The sequence below is a fragment of the Bombus terrestris genome, chromosome 14, assembly GCF_910591885.1.
Source record: "Bombus terrestris chromosome 14, iyBomTerr1.2, whole genome shotgun sequence".
Taxonomy (NCBI): Eukaryota; Metazoa; Arthropoda; class Insecta; order Hymenoptera; family Apidae; genus Bombus; species Bombus terrestris.
Window position 1 is genome coordinate 7080744 of NC_063282.1, and position 20143 is coordinate 7100886.

Here is a 20143-nt window from a genome sequence, read left to right on the forward strand (position 1 = left end):
AACTAATCTACTAATTCTTATAACACATGTTCGTACGAACGTTTTTCATTGTTTTTACGTCTCTTGTCCACTCCTGAATTGTATTTCACATGTTATGATTGTATGTTGTATACTCCGTATGTTAATTTAACTTTATCAAATTACGTTTAATCGTCTTCAAATCACCATTCGGTTACCGGCCTTCCTTTCCTCGTTTACGCAATCATATGAAACTTACGAATTAAAATCTGGTACATATATAAACGGTGCAAAAGAATTTTTTTAGTAGGCAATTACAATCGGAGTTAACCAGTTTCCGGCAGATATAACTGGTTCGCCGTTCACTTTCACCTGCATAGATCTTCTTATCCCTTAACTACCTGTGAAGGACGTTTAATACGCGAATTTCTGCATATTGCATCGAATCCCAAGATATTCGTGGGAAATTCGGAAATTTCTATTTCGAATATTCTATTCATATTATAACATTGTATCCTTTTAATTCATCGTATTCTAAACTGTTTAACTACTGAGAAAGAATTTGCAAATTTCAATTTTAGAAGAACAAAGCCTCCATGTAGGAAAACATTGTATTCTGTACCTTTCATTTATTTCTTTAATCGCCTTCTTTCGAATAGAATTCCTTTTTATATCCGTTAATTCTCGCACTTAATATTGTTTATAATAAATTTGCAAGAAATATTCGAAGGGAGAAAGTGCAAGGTCTTTAAGACGTTGTGACGATTAATCCACGAAAAAAGTAGAGAAACCTTAGCCTTCGTTACGAGATTCTTTTATTTCGACTTCCTCTTCCAGTATTCTTTCGTGTCCAACTATGGTAACCAATGTAATTTACATTCATCCTTGATGCAAGAAAGTCTATAATCAAACAAGGTTCGTTATAAACCTTCCTCGGTCCGTAGACTTCACTCCTTTGTTTCATTGACCCTCGCATCTCAGGATATTTGGGAATCTTAGAAAGCCATGGCACTGGAAAACTGTCAATAATCGTGATATAAAATGGATAATATAGTATTCATTTATATCAATCTGATGATCTACAAATTGGTTTCACATAGTTTATAAACATAAAACAAAACTAAAACTAAACTTGCCAATAACTACAGTGGTAGCACACAAATATACCAGTTCTTTGTTTATCCCTCCTCTTTATCCACTACATGCTTTCTCTTTATGCAAACATTCTCCCCATTTAAAGTTCATTCATCCATTCATGCATTCCTTCATTCATTCCAAATGTATAGTATATGAAAGAATATATGTATTACATAAGAAGAAATACGCATACTTTTCTTCATATCATCTGGATAAAATGTATGTCTATTGTTAAATATTACAACAAGTGCTCTACTTTAGACATTTTATATATTTTTACATGTTACATACAGTTCGTAAATTCTTGAAACCTTAAGGTAGGGTTTTTGTGTAATAACAATAAAAGCAGGTGATCTCCCTGAATTTTGCTTTAGACTAACCACAGGTTGCATGGGACTAGATGTAAAAGAAATCATAGAAATCACTTGCTTTTATCGTTGTCACGTAAGAATCACCCTTTTAAAATACCCCCAAAAATGCATCAATATCCCCGATCTAACAAATATCGTCTTTTCCTATTTCGTTGCAAACTCTCCGAGCTCGATATGCATTATAATATATCGATAACACTAATATATTAGTATATGAATTTAACGACCATCAATCATTTCATCAAGATCGATCAAGGTCAGGATACTTCTGATGACAAAATTTTACACAAAGAAGAGCAGAAAGAGGAGGGATAGAGAGGAGTAGGGGCCGGGATTCCCCCATTCCGATCGAGTTTAGGTTTGCGATCCCTACCTCGCTTATTTTTCTGTCAGCGTGCCGCGGCAAATCACGGGTCAGTAGAAGTTCGATGCTCGTGAAGGTGATGTATATACCTGGTGTGATCGTTGCTATAGATGTCACAATGTTATAAACTCGAGATCCTTCGCGCGTTTCAGTTCGACGAGAATCATTGTCAACCTCCTCATTGGATATTCAGCGTTTTTCTGGGCTGTACTCTCGCAATTTACCAGCTGAATCAATCAAGATGAGAAAGGTATCGTATTTCTTCTTTTTTTTTTAGTAAAATAGCCAAACTTTCGTTTCCCGCGAGGGCAAACCTTTCGTCTAGCAACTATTCTATTTCTTACGCTTCTTTTACAGTTTTTGACAATATTAGATGAATAGAGGCGAAATACAACTGTTTTGAGTCTACGAATAAAGTGATTCAAAAGTTATGCGGTTCTAAAGTTTGGTACTCTTGACTTACCGTGTGTCTTACTTTAACGTGATAAATTTAGAAGACAGATTTTATTATTGATTTAAACACGTACCTCAAAGTAGCGGAATATCGTTCTATTATTGATATATGAATCGATTTGTCAAGCAACATTTCTAAGTTAATGCCGGAAAAACGTATACAGCGGTCCGTAACTGATAGTACAATTGGGTACAGAGTGACTCTTCAAAGTGAAAAAATAAGTCGGAGATGTGGAGTAAAATCTGTTCGTATGATGTTTTCTGAGAAAATCGAATTCGAAAATTCATCAACTATACTTAAACTTGACTAAGTGCAGACTAGCTGTGAGTAAACTATCAACAGGAGGTGATATTATACGTATGAAAACAAGTGAAGATTGTGAAATAGAACTTTTCCTTTCGCGAGCTCTTATTCTCAAGAAAATAAAGTTTTGAACATTTTCATGAAAATAAAGTTAATTAAAGTTACAAATTTCTATATGTTGATGGGAAATTCGAAAAAGGTAAAGACAGGCAGAATATATATTTGAATGTAATTTGCAATGAATGTAAGGAATATCCTCGTTGTTTAATATTTAATAGACGATACAAAGACGATTTAAATCCTTGTTTGAATCCCATTTCTTTAGATTTGTTATTGTTTGTTTGTTTCATACGAGTATAATGTTTTTTTTAATAAAATAGGGAAAATGTCCATCTTTAATAATTTTTGGACACAATAGCAAACGTTTGTCAGACACTGACACAATATATTTTCAAATCTTATGACAAAATTTTATCCTACGGTTTTCACTTACTTTCGCGTGTAGTTTAATGTTCTGTCGATTATTTATTCTTGTCCGATCCGCAATTAGCCAAGTTTAAGTATAATTGTTATATTTACAAAATCGATCATTTTTCTAAAACGAAAAAATATGGTATGAAAAACCTTTGGTGTATATTTTCCCCTTATTTTTTCTTGTACAATCATTCTGTATCCAATCGTACCAACAGTTACGGACCACGCGGTATAGTGTTACCAATAATAATACTATTCGTATTATTTTTTCTATTACCGCGAGACAGTATCCAGTTATACTCATAGTGTCAACAAAGACGAAAGATCTAGTACGCATACTAGGAGGAAAGATATACGGAATTTTGCAATCTTTCTCGCGTAATAACTTTTGAATGAGAAGATTCCTAAGCTTAAAATTAGTATCGTTGAACTTTATTCGATATTTAATGTCGGTAAATGTAGGTTTTCGAGCCAAAAAATTGAGCAACTAGATGTAAAGTTCATACTTTCGAGATTTTACGATGTGTAGATTTTGTTTGTATCTGTGTAGTATTTGCAATATTTGTTGCACTGTACGAGGCATATGTTGCAAATTTCGTATATGCTCATGGGAAATTCGAAAATATAAAGATAGCCGGAATGTATATAATTTGCAGGAATGTGAGGAATATATCAGCGTTGTTCAATATTTAATGGATGATAAGAAGACGACTTAAACCTCTGTTTAGGTCTCATTCTATTAGTTCTGTTCGTCATATGAAGATTTCTAGAAAAGAAGAGAAAATGATAATACTTCAAGTGATTTTAAGACGCGTGGCAAATTTTTATGCGTTTGTGGGGAAATAAAGGATGAAAATATATAAAATAGCCAAAGTAAAGTATCCATTAGAATATTTAATAAACGAGACAAAATTACCATTTAGATTCCGTTTCTTCAGTTTTATTTCTATGAATTTTTTAGATGAATTTGTATCAATTTTTTCGGTAAAATGAAAGAAAATGTCTGAGGATATTTGTTACCTTTAAAGTGAAAGTTTTCTTACAATGCAATATTTGCAACTATTACCTCGTGTTATTATAATTTCAAATATTATATCAATATGATATTTAGTATATCAATTTAATATATCAATGAGTCGTGGATTATAATTCTATTCAGTTTAACATTTTTAACATTTACGACTGGTCCGTAAAGGGTTGACATTTCCTCAATCTAATTGATAGTACTACAACATATTAATACCATTACTTATCTTCGTGTAAAACGCATTCTCTGGCACGATCCACGCGAATGTTTCTGCAATTCCTAGTTCGAAGGTGAACAAGTAGCAGTCGATGACGTAGTCATTTAACGGTCATACTGATTAATAAGTGTAATAACCAAGGTGAAATTCAATTATCTTTCTTTTTCTTCAAATCAACAGGAAGATCTCGTTACTTAAGAAATATACGTGGTTATTAATTTTATTTTAAAAATAACGTGGCAAAAATTACCTCATTTTCCGGCGGATCCGCTTACTTTCTCATCGACTACAGGGGAAAAGGACTGAGACGCCGAAACTTAGACTGAAAAGCTTATCCCAAATCTCTACCGGAACAGTCGCAAGATCCAGGCTACGCCGATCTTTTTATCTCCTGCGTTAAACGCACTGTCCTTTCTGTTTCTCATAATTTTGGAAAATTACATCGTAATTTAAATTTGAAAAATGTTTAGTTCCATATAAGTATTCCAGAGACGAAACAATCACATCAAAATCACTTTTCTTTTTCTATGGAAAGAAAAGTCGACGCAGTACGTGGCAGATCCTGCAAAGACGAAACTAAGGGCGAAGCTTTTCTTCCTGGGTGCATCCCAGACATTCGAGTTGAATTTTGTATTCCTCCCAACAAATCTCGCCGTCTTCCTCTATTCGTGCACACTCATACACACTTACTCACACACACACCTATTGTTTGATATACATATTAGTTTGAATTGTTGTTATTCATTAATTTCATAGAATATTTATGACTTTTCATATGGTATTTTATGTTTCAATCTAAACGATACGTTGCTAAATCTAACATTACCTATGCTTTCAAGTAACTCATCTTCATCCTTTAATTTTTTGGTGTAAAATAATTATGCAGATTGTAAATCGCGGATGCGGATTTGCGGATTGCGAATGCAAAATGCGGATTATTCTATGTAATCTATAATTAGTGCTGTGTTAGCTTCTTCATTGAGATTCGCTATCTTTTCATACCTCTTTATCATTTGTCATAGGCACTTATTTTGAAGTACATATTTGAAGTAGTTTAATACCGATGATGTAATTATTATTGACATACAGTGTAGCACCTGGTACGATCATCAGAATCTAAAAATGAAGAAACTTTGTTATAATTAGTTACACGGAAGTTTGCGGTAAGGAAATAGATTAGAGATTATAAAAAATTAGACAAGTTGTACAGTTTCAAACAAACATTAACTTTTCCAACTAGTAGACTAATTGAATCTGTATCGACTGGAAGAATATTAAAAATGAGAAATGAAATAAAGATCAAAGGTGTAATCCCTAGAAAAATGTACAACGAATAAGATAAGCCTCGTTTGAAGTTGATTAGTCAATTAGTCATTGAGTTAGTAAAACAACCACTAGATACATAAATTGAGCTTATATTGATTAAAAGAATATTATAAATAAAAAGGAAATGTATGTCAAAGATATAATAAAAGATAAAAGTAGATTAGTTAATTAATTATCGAGCTACTAATAACAGCAATTTCAAAAACATGTTCTCGTTGAAAAGTGCGTTTTAATGAAGTTTTAAGGTATCTACGGCTTAAGGTTTCAAATTCGGTAACTAAACCGCCTTGTGAGGACTATCGTGTTGTCTTTGAAGTCAAATAACGCTCCCATACGCATAGTCTGTGCAGATTATCTATCCATCTCAATATTGCATTTCGTGCGCATATTACACACACTACAGGATGCATCATAACATGTGGGACTCATTTCATGAATGAACAGGAGACACAAAAACAGTGAACAAATTTCATATGGATGATTCTATTTGATCTTGTTCCGAAGCTGCAACCATTTTTGTGTTTCAATTTTCAATAGTCTTCAACTAGTTAGCTTCTCCATTTCCTCGAGAGATCGTGCAGGACCTGTTGCCTGGCTTGCTCGTTCCCCAAATTTAAATCCGTTGGATTTTTATCTCTGCGTCAACTTGAAAATAATCGTGCACTTGACACGTATTGCCGGTATCGAAGTATTAAGTTGTCCCAAAAGTTCCTTTCGTTTTGTAAGGAAATAACAGATGCGCAACATACTTTGTTTCATATTATTTTACTAAATTATGTATTATTTCCTATTATTATTTTGTACTAATAGAACAAAATGGATCATACATAATTCAGTAAAATGGTATAAAACAAAAAATATTGTGCATCTACCATTTCCTTATAAAACGAAAGAAACTTTTGAGTCAGCCAGATTCCAGATTCAACGAATGACTGGAATTTTCGAAAGATCGCTAAATTCTTTGATACGACGACTACAACCTTGCATGCAGACCGTGGGTGGCTGTATCCAGCATCTTATACGAAGGTAATCAGTTGCGTATCATTGGAATACTAAAATGCCTTGACTTTGGAAGAAGGTCAGGCGGAACACATTTTCGTATGAACTTTTTTTCACTGCTTCTGTACTCTCCTATCCGCTTCTGAAGTGGATCCCACATATTATGGTACAGCCTGTATAACCACCTATCGCCAGCCACTGACGCATCTCGCCAAACGAGCTCTGACTTTATTTTCCCGAATTCACCTTTAAAATTTTTGGAGCGTGTCTTTGAAATGTACTTCTAATTTATGTAAACCACAGAAGATCGACCTTCTGCAGCAGTTGCTCGAGAATGCCTGCTTAAAAGTTTTAGGGCACCTTTCACTTTCAATCAAACTTTTCCAGTGAAATTTTTAACACAATAACTACTTTCTTCGTTACATAAAATAACAAGTTCACCGATAATCTATCGTGTCTTTTTACGATTACTTAAATTTTCCCAGGTTTGAAGCAAGTATGGTAATTATCCTAACAGTTTACATAAAGTATAATGAATCGAATGATTCAGTGATCTTGGAGAGTTAAGGTAGAGTAATTATCTTCTAAATCGTTCATTCTAAATTCTTCGTCATTTTATCACACCACCTTTAAAAAGAGAATGACAAAAATATCTCGTCAATCTCGTCTCATCGATGTATAAAAATATTTGTCATTATCTATCCGCTTACGAGATCGAGAATAAATAATCATCCTTCTCCCCGTTTCTGCCGCGTCGTTATCAATTTCTATGCGAAGCATTACTAGAACTACGAGTAAATACGAAAGCAAAGGCACAATCACTTTCATGATGTCATAACACGTTAGTCAGAGAAAAATGTCTTAAATATGTAGATCGTGAAAGTTTCTTTGTTACTTTCGTAACGAAATTTCTTTTCTCTTCCATTGTTTCAAAATATACGTAATCATTTGATCGATATATAAAAAGTCTGTGATTCTTACTCTATATAGAGTTTTAAATATGATGTGTTAAAAGGATGAATGAAAGTATGCCAATGACAATAACGCGGCATCCGGAAGTTGTAATTATTCAGAAGGTCTAATAATACGTACTATTAACTTTGACATTATGACTGTAAAAAGTTGTTTGACCAGTTATTTTCGTAATGAGCTACGAAATCCTATAAAATAAGAATACAGGAAAGAAGTACTTGGCTAAGAACAAATTTCCTCATGAAGGCAATAATTTCACGGCCTGCTATCCCGAAACAAGAAAATAGTAAAATAATATCTTAAAAATTACGTTTTTAATCTCTATGAGATTTTATGTAGTATTATTGTTGATAAAAAAAATGTATGTATATTAAAATTGTGTTCGAGGAATTTCGTTGATTGCCACCAGGATGATTAATTATATTAAATATCATTATATCGGTAGATTATTGTCGGACTGCGAATATCTATGCAAATTTGTATTTTTATGAAAATGATGAAAAAGGTGGGACTTTAGATGGCAGAGTATTTTTGCATTTTCAAATTTCCCATAAATGCATAATATATAAATAAATAGCTTTTGGACTTGTCTTATCTGTCTCATTTTGTTCAATGAGAATGCCATGGAATTAATATAATTATTATAGCTATATAATTAATATGGTTATAGTATACATTATTAGAAATTACTACTTGCAATTTACTTGCAATCTCTCTCACTGAACAATTATGTTCGTGTAAAAACAAATTTGTTCAATCGGTCGATAAATGACGAATGAAAAATAAGATTGTATTTATAAGTAACAATTAATTTCATCATTTTAAATAACGTGTTTAGGCTTGTTCAAATACTAAATAATTTATTTCCCTTTTCTGTCACAAGTTTTATGTAACAGATTATTCTCTACTTAAATAATTATTTAAATGAAAATTTAGTCAATAAAGCCAAACGTTGTTAACTAGAGTGATATAATTTCTCAATACGGATTTCGTCAAATTTTCTGTTAATTATTATTCATGATTCTCTCAGCACATATTCCTTTCATAGACGAGTATGTGGCAACGATCGTTAGAAATCAGTTCGTCATATTATATTGCGATATTTTCTTTCTTGTAACTTTATTAAATAGATCATAACGTGTGATACACTTTATATGCAATATATGGTCGTAACTGCACCTGTTTCATTGCATACATTGTTTCCTTCGAAGGATGATTTCTATTCTATAGTTTCACAGCTGGATAATGTTTCAAAATACTGTTGGATGATTTCCGAAGTGCATAAAACGTCGCGTATTCCACGCTGATCGAGCGTTGTAGAGGTATGCAGTTCCGACCACAATTATGTTTATCGGTATAATGTCGTGGTATTGCGTGCGCACAATGCCGAGTGGCAATTATGGGAGTAATTGTACGATGTTATGCGTCGCATTCAAAGCTTTTCACTTTCGACGATTCTCTTTGTAAGGGACGACCTGAAGCGGTAAATGATCTAATTTAAAGTTGACACTTACGCTTTTAATTTTATCTTTCGATAATAAAAACTAAAAGAAGTCTTTCTTTTATCATTGGCCTTGTGTCTATTCGGCATAAAATGTATTGCTAATAGAATTATTTTTAAATTCTTTTCTTAAATTGAACGCTTGAAATGGATGTTCGTTTCGAATATAAATGTATTATTATTATTATATTATTCAAGATTAATATACGAATGTCACTTACACTCGGCTTTGTCGATGTGTTTTACAATATCTCACATTTTATTAGCGAATTTTTTACGTTCCCCTATTTTTTAACAAAAGTGCGAAACAAAAAAGAAGTTAATTAAGTTATTTGGCTAAAACTATGTCTTAAAAATATTTACAACATATAATAATGCTCGGCAAATTGTTTCATTGAAGAGACGAAAATTTTTTGGGGGGAAATGTACATATACTTTATGAGATATTATATTATACTATTATTATATTTATTATCATCATTCTTGTAAGATAGCAACAATTTACTTCACTCTGTACACGTTGAAAGATATTTAAATTGCAACTTGCGTCGCGTGTAGTGTTTCAGATTGTGGAAAGTGTCCTTGCGAGGAAGGTGGAAATGTCTATACAGGGATATTACATAGTTCTTTTGTGTCATGGTTCTCTCAAGTTACTTTTAGCTCTATCGCATGCAGTTTGTTTGAAAAATAATCAATCAAATGCTTTGCGAATATTTTTGGGATTGTGAATCTTGTAAATATTTTTCAACTGATACTAAAGATTTAAGTGAACGTTTCAAAGAGTAAGTGTAATCATTTAATAATGTTTTCGTACCAGGGACGACAGAATGTTGCTTTCATTGGAGATGATGGACACACAACTAACGATTTTCAACGCGCCACGACAGGTGACGATGGAAAGGTAAATAAATATTAATAATTTTAATATTTCTAATAATTATACTCTTACTAAATCACAACTTAATTATTGCACAATATGAAAATAAGAAAGTTATTAAGCATTGATAATAATTCTATAATAGCCCATTTTGGATAGTCTTTCTGAAATTGTATAAAGTTCTAAATAATCACAGAATAACGATTGCATAATTCTGATTTTAGTTTCTAACTTTAACTTGACATTTCTATAGTGGAAATGGAAAAAATTTAAACACCAAGAATGACGATCTACAGAGATGAAGGAGAGAAAAATAAAGAATATCAAAATGCATAGAATCTCATTCTGATTTCAGTTTCAAGATAACAGTTCCTACAGTTTCGCCTATGAATTACAGGAAGATCGCAAATTGCCACTCTCTTTGATGCTTTCTGATGAAACAGTACGTTGATTAAAACCTTTAGAAATTTAGCTTAGTAAATTAAAAATACTAATTTCTATAACATTAATATTAACATTATATTCCTTTATTGTATAGAGGCTTATGCCTCTTACAATGTCCCTGTACATGTGCACACTTGGCACATTTTTTCTCTCTCTTAGTTTATTCCTTAAAGCTAAATCTTAATTCATTACTTATTTAAATATATCTCTTTCTTATTTATTATGTAGATTACTATATGTACATCTTCAGTCTTTGCTATTCGTTCATGCAGAAAGCTCTAAACTTCACGCTTCCTTTTATGAAGTTTGCCACTTTTCAGATTTGTTTCTCTGTTATTATTGTTGCTATTTCTGTCCATTTCTTACTTCCTAGTGTGATTGATCTGGTGTATATATTTTCTATTTTCTATTCCTCCGGTGTTGTACAGTTAACATATAATAGGTTCTCATCTATTTTATATTTCAGATTTTGTCATATTATCAATCTTACCTGTCTTATCAATCTTACCTGTGCAATAATTCTTATCCACAGTGATATATTTAAATACAGATAGTTTATTGCCTCCATTGCTGCTACATATCCTTAATTCTTTTATGTTTCACTGCATATCGAGATTGTTGCTCTGTTTTTGTCATTTTTCCATAACTTTTGTATATATTTTCTACTATGATTTGTTATGTCTTCTATGTCCTACAATCAGTTGATATTTTTGTACCTAAATTGCCGTAGTTGACACGTAGCTAGGTGATTCAGTTTTTATAACATTATTATCGCATAAATTATTATCATAATTTAATAATAATATTTATAATATATATAGACCATAGTAAATTGATTTGACTTGTTCTTTATTTACATTTTCTAAAATCCTTGAGTATAATCCTCAGATATGGTGTTTGTAAGCTTGGTGCTGAATACAACTGAGCAGAAAATGTTCCCCAATTTCCAACTCCAAATCATTGCAAATCAAACATTGATCGGTTTCGTTGATCCTAACAAATAATTTAATAAAATTGTAATCTATAACACATTGAATTTAATATTATTATCGTAATTTGATATTTAATATAAATATCAATCAAAATATTTTACAAATACCGAGTCTCTTTTCTTCTTTCCTTAAATCCCCTTTTCTTCAAATTTTCATAGATTACAACGGATAATGAAATGAAGAGAGATACCTGGGGCAATGGATTAGAATTTCTAATGTCCTGCATCGCCATGTCCATAGGTCTGGGCAACGTTTGGCGATTTCCATTCACAGCTTACGAGAATGGCGGTGGGGTATTTCTAATACCTTACATCATCGTCTTGTTCCTCGTTGGGAAACCATTCTACTATTTGGAGATGATCATGGGGCAATTCAGCAGTAGGTCTTCGGTGAAAATGTGGTCAGCAGGTGTGATATCAGATCAATATTTTATAAATATCTTATCTATTATTATTATTTGATACACCTTCTGCTACAAAAATTAATTCAAATTAATATTCAATTTATTCTTTGATAAATAATATTAAAAGTATAGTTATACCTATAAAAAAGGTATTTTTTATAATACTTGTGGAAACACTTTGAATAAAGTGTTTTAGATTACTCATAATTGAACACTTTCACACCCTTTGTATTTTAACAGGCTATTTACTAACTAAATGGTACATGTGCTTTTCTCAAACTGGTGTTCAATTTTGATACATTATATCTTCTTTACAGAATCAGCAGAAGAGTGTGTTTCGGTTGTTAATAGTTTAGACATAAAACGAGAGTTTCCCTCACAATATCAAAAGAATTCTGAAAGAGTTAATTAGATCTTACAAGCTCTCGATCCCATTTCACGACGGCAATTGTACATGAACCAAGAACGTAAAAATTTTAGCAGGAAGTGCAACATTGAGGACCGGTTTCGCAAGTTAAAGTCGTTTGTTATATGGACCGTATACCGGTGTATGCTTCGTGTAACAGGTTTAAATTATGGGTTAAATCATGCCCCATAAGTCATTATTGTTTCCACTCGAGTATACTGATCCAGAATTCTCGCATTCTTACGACACGTCAATTGTTATCGAAAGATAAATAAATCAGTCCTTATTTGAAATATAGATAAATTTTGGAATATGGGTCACTTTAAGAATTTAAATAGGAGAATTCATATAATTTCAAAAGAAAAGATGTTCATTAATTGTAATATTTTTACTTGAAATTAGCCTTTTTCAGTATTAAGTCTAATTAAAGATTGACTCTGAAATTCGATAGTTATTTCCAAAAAGTTGAATTCTTGAAATCTAAATTTGGTTTTATCGAAGAATCGATTATAATTATTGCGAGTACGAAAGCGTCGACTGGAAAATAAATTCGATTCCATTCAATTACAATGATATCAGTTAATCTTGAAACATTGCTGACTTCAATTTTATAATTTGGACATTTAATTGCAGTACCTGGATTTCGAGGTGTTGGCTGGGCACAAATGTTCTCGATGCTCGCGGTAGGAACATACTATTGTTTTCTGATGTCGATAACCCTTTTTTACCTCATTGCAAGCTTTCAATCCTCACTGCCTTGGTCCACGTGTTTGGAAGAATGGGGAAATTCTTGCTCCGATTCGGGAAGCTCTTATAACATCAGCAAACGAAATAGTACAAATATGACCAGTTCTGCTGAATTTTTCTTCAGGTGAAATCTTTTTAATCTTAACAACTCGAAAGTAAACATATTTATTGAATATTTGGAATATTCAGAGTTTGGTATAGTTGGAAATTGGGATGTTTAAAAATTGGAATATTCTAATATCGCAAATGTAACTTGTTTGAATTTGAAATTTTGAATATATCAAGTATATGGAATACTTAAAATACAATATCTACAATATTTCAATACATACAATACAATATATAAAATTATAAAATAACATTAAAAGATAATAATTCCATTAAGATGACATCACTTCATATTATAATAACAAATCATTCTTTCTTTCTCTCTTACCATCAGAAAAACTGTGCTGAAAGAAAAACATACTATTCAGGATGGCGTCGGATTGCCAGATTGGAGTCTGACAATTTGCTTGTTTATTGCGTGGGGCTGCATATTTGCTGTCTTGGCACGTGGTGTGAAGAGCTCAGGGAAAGCGGCCTATTTCCTCGCGATCTTTCCTTACATCATCATGATAAGCTTGCTGGTTAGAGCGGTTACCTTAGACGGTGCTGTGAACGGGATCATTTTCTTTATAAAACCGAACTGGGAGAAGCTGTTCGATGCACACGTCTGGTACGCGGCTGTTACACAGTGTTTCTTTTCACTGTCGGTCTGCTTCGGCGGTGTCGTCATGTACTCGTCGTACAATGACTTCAGACATAACATATACAGGTTACTTATTACTTTTATTTTTTTTAATTATTTTATTTTTTTCTAGAAAATTCAGGTGTTTAGCCAAATAGGTAGTTCAACGGAATAACTAACAATTCATACATTAATTACTTCAGATATGTAGTACAGGTTTTATTTATTGACTTTTGTTTTTTTTTTTTTATAAAATGGTAATTCATTAGAACAACTAAAATGTTTTCTACTTTATTCATATTTTATTATTATTTCAATCAATGGTCTTCAATTTTGATCTGCTTTTAGTTGCTTTCATTATTTTTATTTTTATCGTCCTTTGTAAATGGAAAGAAATTACAGATTACAGGTGTCTTGGAAAATAACGAGTTCTTAGAATAATTGATATTGATATTATAGTATTTTCTTAATGAGCAATTCTAATTTAATGGAAATTTTTGTTCGATGAAATTAAGGAGATAATACTTGTCTAGCTCTAAGATATCGTTCTACTTTAAGGATAACAGGTTACAAATCCGTATTTCTTCTCTAAGAATTTTCTTAATAAATACCTTTTAAAAACAATATGTCGTAAATAACCATTTGTTTTGCCAATCAAATATTATAACGAATATTTTACTTTAGATATTTCATATTCTGTGCACTTTTGCTCGTTCAAATTCTTCTATCTTTCTAAAAAGATAAAAAAAAGAGCAGTAAGATAGTGTATACATATATGTAAATCAATTTCGAAAAAGTAGTCTTAAATCAAGATTTGCATTTCAATTACAGTGATATTTTTAAAGTTCTTCCATTAAAACTATGAACTTTAATAACTTGAATTGAAAAACGACATCATCGCGTAGATTTCTTTTCAAATCATTATCTTTCAAAATCAACAATTCCTTTTATCAGAATAAGTCGATCTAACTCTCACGTTTAAAGTTCATCGTAGAAACTCAGAGTGAATGACATTTTTTTCTTTTTCTCTTTTTGCTCCAGAGATGTCTTAGTTGTAACGACGTTGGATACGTTCACAAGTTTAATGGCTGGCTTCACCATTTTTGGTATCCTTGGAAATTTAGCTCACGAACTAGGTACCGAAGACATCAGCAACGTTGTTCGTGGTGGAACCGGTCTTGCTTTCGTCTCTTATCCAGATGCCATTGCAAAGTTTAATGTTCTACCGCAAGTAAGGAATCTAGTACACGTTTAATTGCTATGCAACCACTATTTTCCCCTTTGCGCGATAAACGTGATTTCAAGTAAAGAGGTAAAAGGATGTGTTCAAACGTAAAAGAGTTCTCCTTTAATCGCTTTTAGTGATTTATTTCATTACTTCTGTTTCTTCTGTAGATGGTTTATATCTCTTTTTTATTTCTGTTAGGTTGTAATTCACTGAAAAAAGTGAAATATTTCATTATTACTTAGCTATTATCTGTTATGTCTATTTTAGTATATTTATAATAATAATAACTTATTTGTACTTTTGTTCTATAGTCCATTACAATAGAAAGTTGCTGCGTTCTTATTCTTAGTTTTCTACACTATATTATATTCCTGCATTGGGTTCTTGGTTGCTATATTATACCACTATTTTGTTGTATTATATTACATTACTCTTAACTCTTAATTCTTTCTTAATAATTACTATGTTGTTATATGTATTATATTAGGCTAATATGGTATATCAACGTAGTTTAATGTAGCATATATATATAGATATATATACACATATATCTCTATGGACTGCTTATAATCCGCTGACAATGAGATCAAAGATGAGTGTGAATTTGAAGACAGAGTGTTTATTTATATATTTCTATGTTGATATATATATCAAATAAGCCTCTTATATTATATTGGATTGTATTATTATCAACTTCCTGTTATTATTGTTATGTTGAAATCTTATTATTTACTTCTCTATCAGCAAATTAAATTACATAGAAATTAAATTAAATTAAGAGAAAAACGAAACAAAATTTCAAGCCATTGTACTCATATCCAATGATACTATAATTTTCACAAGTACAAGTTTTATACATAACTTTTACTTTTCACAATTTTCAGCTTTTCTCGGTACTCTTTTTCTTGATGCTTTACGTCCTCGGAATCGGAAGTGCCATCGCATTGGCCGGTGCTATTATCACAATTATCAGCGATCAATTTCCAAATTGGAGGTACATATACATAGTGACCGGTACATGCACCTTTGGATTTTGCGCTGGAGTCATTTATTGCACGCCCGTAAGCAGTATATCAATGATCATTTACATTATCGTGAAAATAAACATAATGAATGTGCATAGTTCTTTTTTTAAATACGTACAGGGTGGCCAGTTTATACTGGAATTGGTCGATTACTATGCTGGATCCTTTATCGTGTTTATTTTGGCTACTCTTGAGATAATTGGAATTTTCTGGGTATATGGCCTGGAGAACTTTTTGGACGACGTGGAGTACATGTTAAAAAGAAGGCCATCGGTTTATTGGAGACTTTGTTGGACTCTTGTTGTTCCGATATTACTGGCTGTGATCCTAGTGTATACCATAATCAATCTGAAACCTTTGACTTATAGTGGTATCTCTTATCCTGATAGTGCTCATGGTATGTATTTGCTTTATTATTATTAGTCATTATTAACATTTAATTTTAATTAGTACATGGCCAATAACGTGGTTAACAAACCATTTAAAAAGCTGTTTTAGATTGAAATGTATCTTTATATTGTCTGCATAATACAAAATATATTTTATGAACTAAGTTACAGGAATAAATTAATTCAATTGATTCAATTATCGCTATTATTAATCGTTGAGGCCCAGTTTTCCTGCAGAGGATTAATACGAGTTTGTTATCATTACCTTTTTGCCATTATTATCACTGATGAAATCTTACAATGTTCTACAAACAAATATAACTCATAATCTTCTGTTATATTGCAATTTTTTATTTTTTAATTGTTATATTTACAATTCCAATTACAGCAGCAGGCTGGACAATTTGCACGTTTGGCATTCTGCAAGTTCCTTTCTGGATGATTTACGCTATAATCTCGAAAAGAAATTTATCTCCACTCGAGGTTTGTATCAAAAGAAGATGATTACGTTTAAGTAGAAATTCAAATCCCATAGAAAATTATTTCCATCAGAATTCCATAGAAGATTGTTATATTTGAATCAAAATTTTATAACGTAGAAAATTATCATATTTATATTTCAATTAAAATTACACAACAGGAAATTATAATATCTCAATTAACAACTTTATAATATAGAAAATTATTATACTTAAATTTAAATTTCATCGGAAAACCGTAGAAAATTATTTGGTTTAATTTAAAGTTTCATAAGAAAGTCATTTAAATGGCAGTTTGATTAAATAATTACCAAATTTCAAAATCTCACAGATGATCAAGTCGGCGTTTAAACCTTCGTCAGATTGGGGACCGAAGAATTCCAAAGAACTGGATTCTTGGATCGAATTTAAGGAGACCAAAAGGAAAATTCGAGAGAAACGTGAATGTTCCAGAATTAAACAGTTCGTTTATGTAATACTCTGCTGGGAAGATAAGCTCGTGTAAAGATGAAGGAAAACCTTTCACGATAATTAACAATCTTCCTTCCTTCGACTGCTAAAATATTTATCACGAAAGAACAACTTCGAAAATGAAATTGTCTGACATAAACTTGACACTTGATAGATTTTGTTGAGAAACGAAGAAGATAATATACAACTACAAAAATCATACACATCTTTTATATAAATCGATCTCGAGAAACCGTTTAATACAAAAAACATGACGAAATCGCTAAAACACAATAGATACGTTCATTTTCGGAGAATTTCTTTCGATTCAAACTTGCCGTCTTAGAAATAATTCGTACCTGCGTATTTTTTCGCTGTAATTAGGTTGTAGACTTATAGAACAAAACACGATTGAGTTTTTTCTTTTTGTAAAGTAAGGACACTCTTTGTTAGTAAGAAAGCTTATTTTTATCACGGATAAACGAGAATTGACGAATATTTAACTCTTTCACTGTTGCCAAAGCGACAAGTATTATTTCATAGTATTTCCTTGAATCTGTTAATATGTGTTATAAATTTTGTTAAAGAAATACGTATGTATTAAATTAGATTTCTTCTTCTTTTTTTAACACGGTTTACTTTAACAATTAACACGATTAACACTGGACCTGAAACTGATGTAAAACTGAATCTTCCTCGTAGAACGTATTTGCAGCTGAAAGGGTTAAAACAACGATCAAGTAAACATAGAATTATAAAATGACAATTTAATAAATTAAATACACACTTACAAATAATATATGTATGTTCGTCGTTCTCGAACGAAACATAGTTCTCTTCTGGTGTCATATACATAAATACAGTATTAATTACAAGAGATATAGGACTCGTGCTATAAACTGCATTTAGGAAATATTTAAGCGAACGTAGTTTTATTTATTAACATTCGAATAGGTTTTAAACGCAATGTATTTCAAAAATAAATAGATATTAGCAACAATAAAATCTGTAATTAATAAAATATCATGGCTCCCATAGGTGTGCATTTAGACGTTTCGTAAAAATACTTATTAATTTAAAACAAATTACTGGTGAAAATTATTACTAGTAAAAGCTGTTTGTGATATAATCTGAGGTGTAGGTCGTGATAGTGATAGAAAGAAACACTTGAGTATATTTAACAATATATATATTTATTATGATATACTCTATATGTACACTTTGTATAGAACTCGCGATTACTATTAGCGACTAGCGATTCGCGATTACAAGTTCGACTTTTGGTTGACGCGTTTTGATGCGCGATACAAGTTCAGATGATGATTGCCTGAGATGCCGAAGATTTGAATCAATTATTCGAAATACTATTTCTATTACTCGAAATATCCTCAGGCGATATCTTTATCAAAACGCATCTTTGAAAATACAAAGGAACGTCAAAACTTTCTTTTGTTTATTTACAGGTATTTTACAATCGATTCTCGCATTGAAAATTTTGAGTAAGTTTCTCTGACGTGGCGCAGTGACATGGCTAATTATTTATAATAAGTTTATTTCTAGCTGAATTTAGTGCTTAGATCTAAAGGATAGTGTTTTCTTAGTCTACGGATCTGGTCCGACGTATTACGTAATTTAGTAATTAGAGGGTTTCGATGTTTGTTGACTCTTATGATATATGTCTTACTACATTTTGTTATTTCTTCTTTGACTATGGGTATCTTGAGGTCGCGATGTATTGCTTCGTTGGTAACATACCAGGGTGCATCTATTAGGGATCTTAGAGTTTTCGATTGGAAGCGTTGAAGTGTTTCAATGTTGGAATTACTTGCTGTTCCCCATAGTCCGTAGGTCCAGACAGGTTTTATTATGGTCTCATAGAGCGTAATTTTGCTCTGCGTGCTTAAGTTGGAACGTCGGTCAATGAGCCACTAGAATTTTTTAAGTTTGGCCTTGAGTTGCTCCGATTTGTCTATGATGTGTTGTTTCCATGTCATTCTCCTGCCCAGAGTCATGTCCAGATATCTGACTGAATCCTTGTTAGGAATTGTAATTTTGTTAATGGTCACCTGAGGGTAGCTTTGTTTTCACAGCGTGAAGGTTACATGTGTGGAGTTATTTTCATTAATTTTGAAGCCCCATTTGTGGAACCACTTTTCCATAGAGTCGAGACCTCGCTGGAGGATGGAGGATGCAATTATCGGGTCTGCGTGGGATGCTAATAGCGCTGTGTCATCAGAAAATGTCGCTGTGGTTATCTCTGTTAAAGTTGGTAAATCAGCAGTGTAGGTGGAGAACAGCAGGGATTCGAGAACACTGCCTTGGGGTATGCCAGCTTCTATTGGAAATGTTGTGGTTGTGGCGTCTAAGTATTTAACCATGAATTATCTATTGATTAGGTAGGACTTTAGGATGGAGTAGTAAGTGTGTGGTAGGATCTTCTTTAGTTTGAATAAAAGTCCTTCATGCCACACTTTGTCGAATGCCTGTTGAATGTCTAGGAATGCCGCAGATCAATATTTTTGCCTTTCTAAGTTTTGGCTAATATTATGTGTTATACGATGGATTTGCTCTATCGTAGAATGTTGCTTCCGAAAACCGAACTGATGATCTGGCAGTGTTTTCAAATCCTCTAAGAGTGGAAGGAGTCGATTCGTTAGCATCTTCTCGAATAGTTTTGACAAAGTTGACTAATTGAGCGATAGGAGCTAGTTTTTTGTATTGGTTTTCTGGGTTTAGGGATGAGTAATCAGTGATATTTTCCAGGACTTAGGATGGTATTCAAGGAGAAGAATTGCATTAAAAATTGATGTGATGAGCGCAATCCCTTTTATGGGAAGTTCCTTGATTGCTTTATTACATATTTGGTCATG

At 32.1% G+C, this 20143-nt stretch overlaps 1 protein-coding gene across 5 annotated transcripts; it reads left to right on the forward strand.

The window, feature by feature from the left end:
- Positions 1-1832: 1832 nt before the first annotated feature.
- Positions 1833-18278, forward strand: LOC100647552 (sodium-dependent nutrient amino acid transporter 1). Of its 5 annotated transcripts, none has more exons than XM_012316382.3 (12): positions 1833-1906; positions 1983-2080; positions 9921-10004; positions 10336-10422; positions 11575-11824; positions 12859-13096; positions 13415-13789; positions 14744-14933; positions 15815-15991; positions 16076-16352; positions 16733-16827; positions 17155-18278. In XM_012316382.3, exons 2-12 carry the CDS (start codon positions 2072-2074, stop codon positions 17326-17328), a joined length of 1956 nt encoding a protein of 651 aa, XP_012171772.1. In that variant the 5' UTR covers positions 1833-1906; positions 1983-2071; the 3' UTR covers positions 17329-18278. The 5 variants fall into 5 exon arrangements, with proteins under 5 accessions (XP_012171772.1, XP_012171773.1, XP_048267617.1 ...); XM_012316383.2 differs by having other exon boundaries at positions 1869-1879; XM_048411660.1 differs by having other exon boundaries at positions 1886-2080.
- Positions 18279-20143: the final 1865 nt, after the last annotated feature.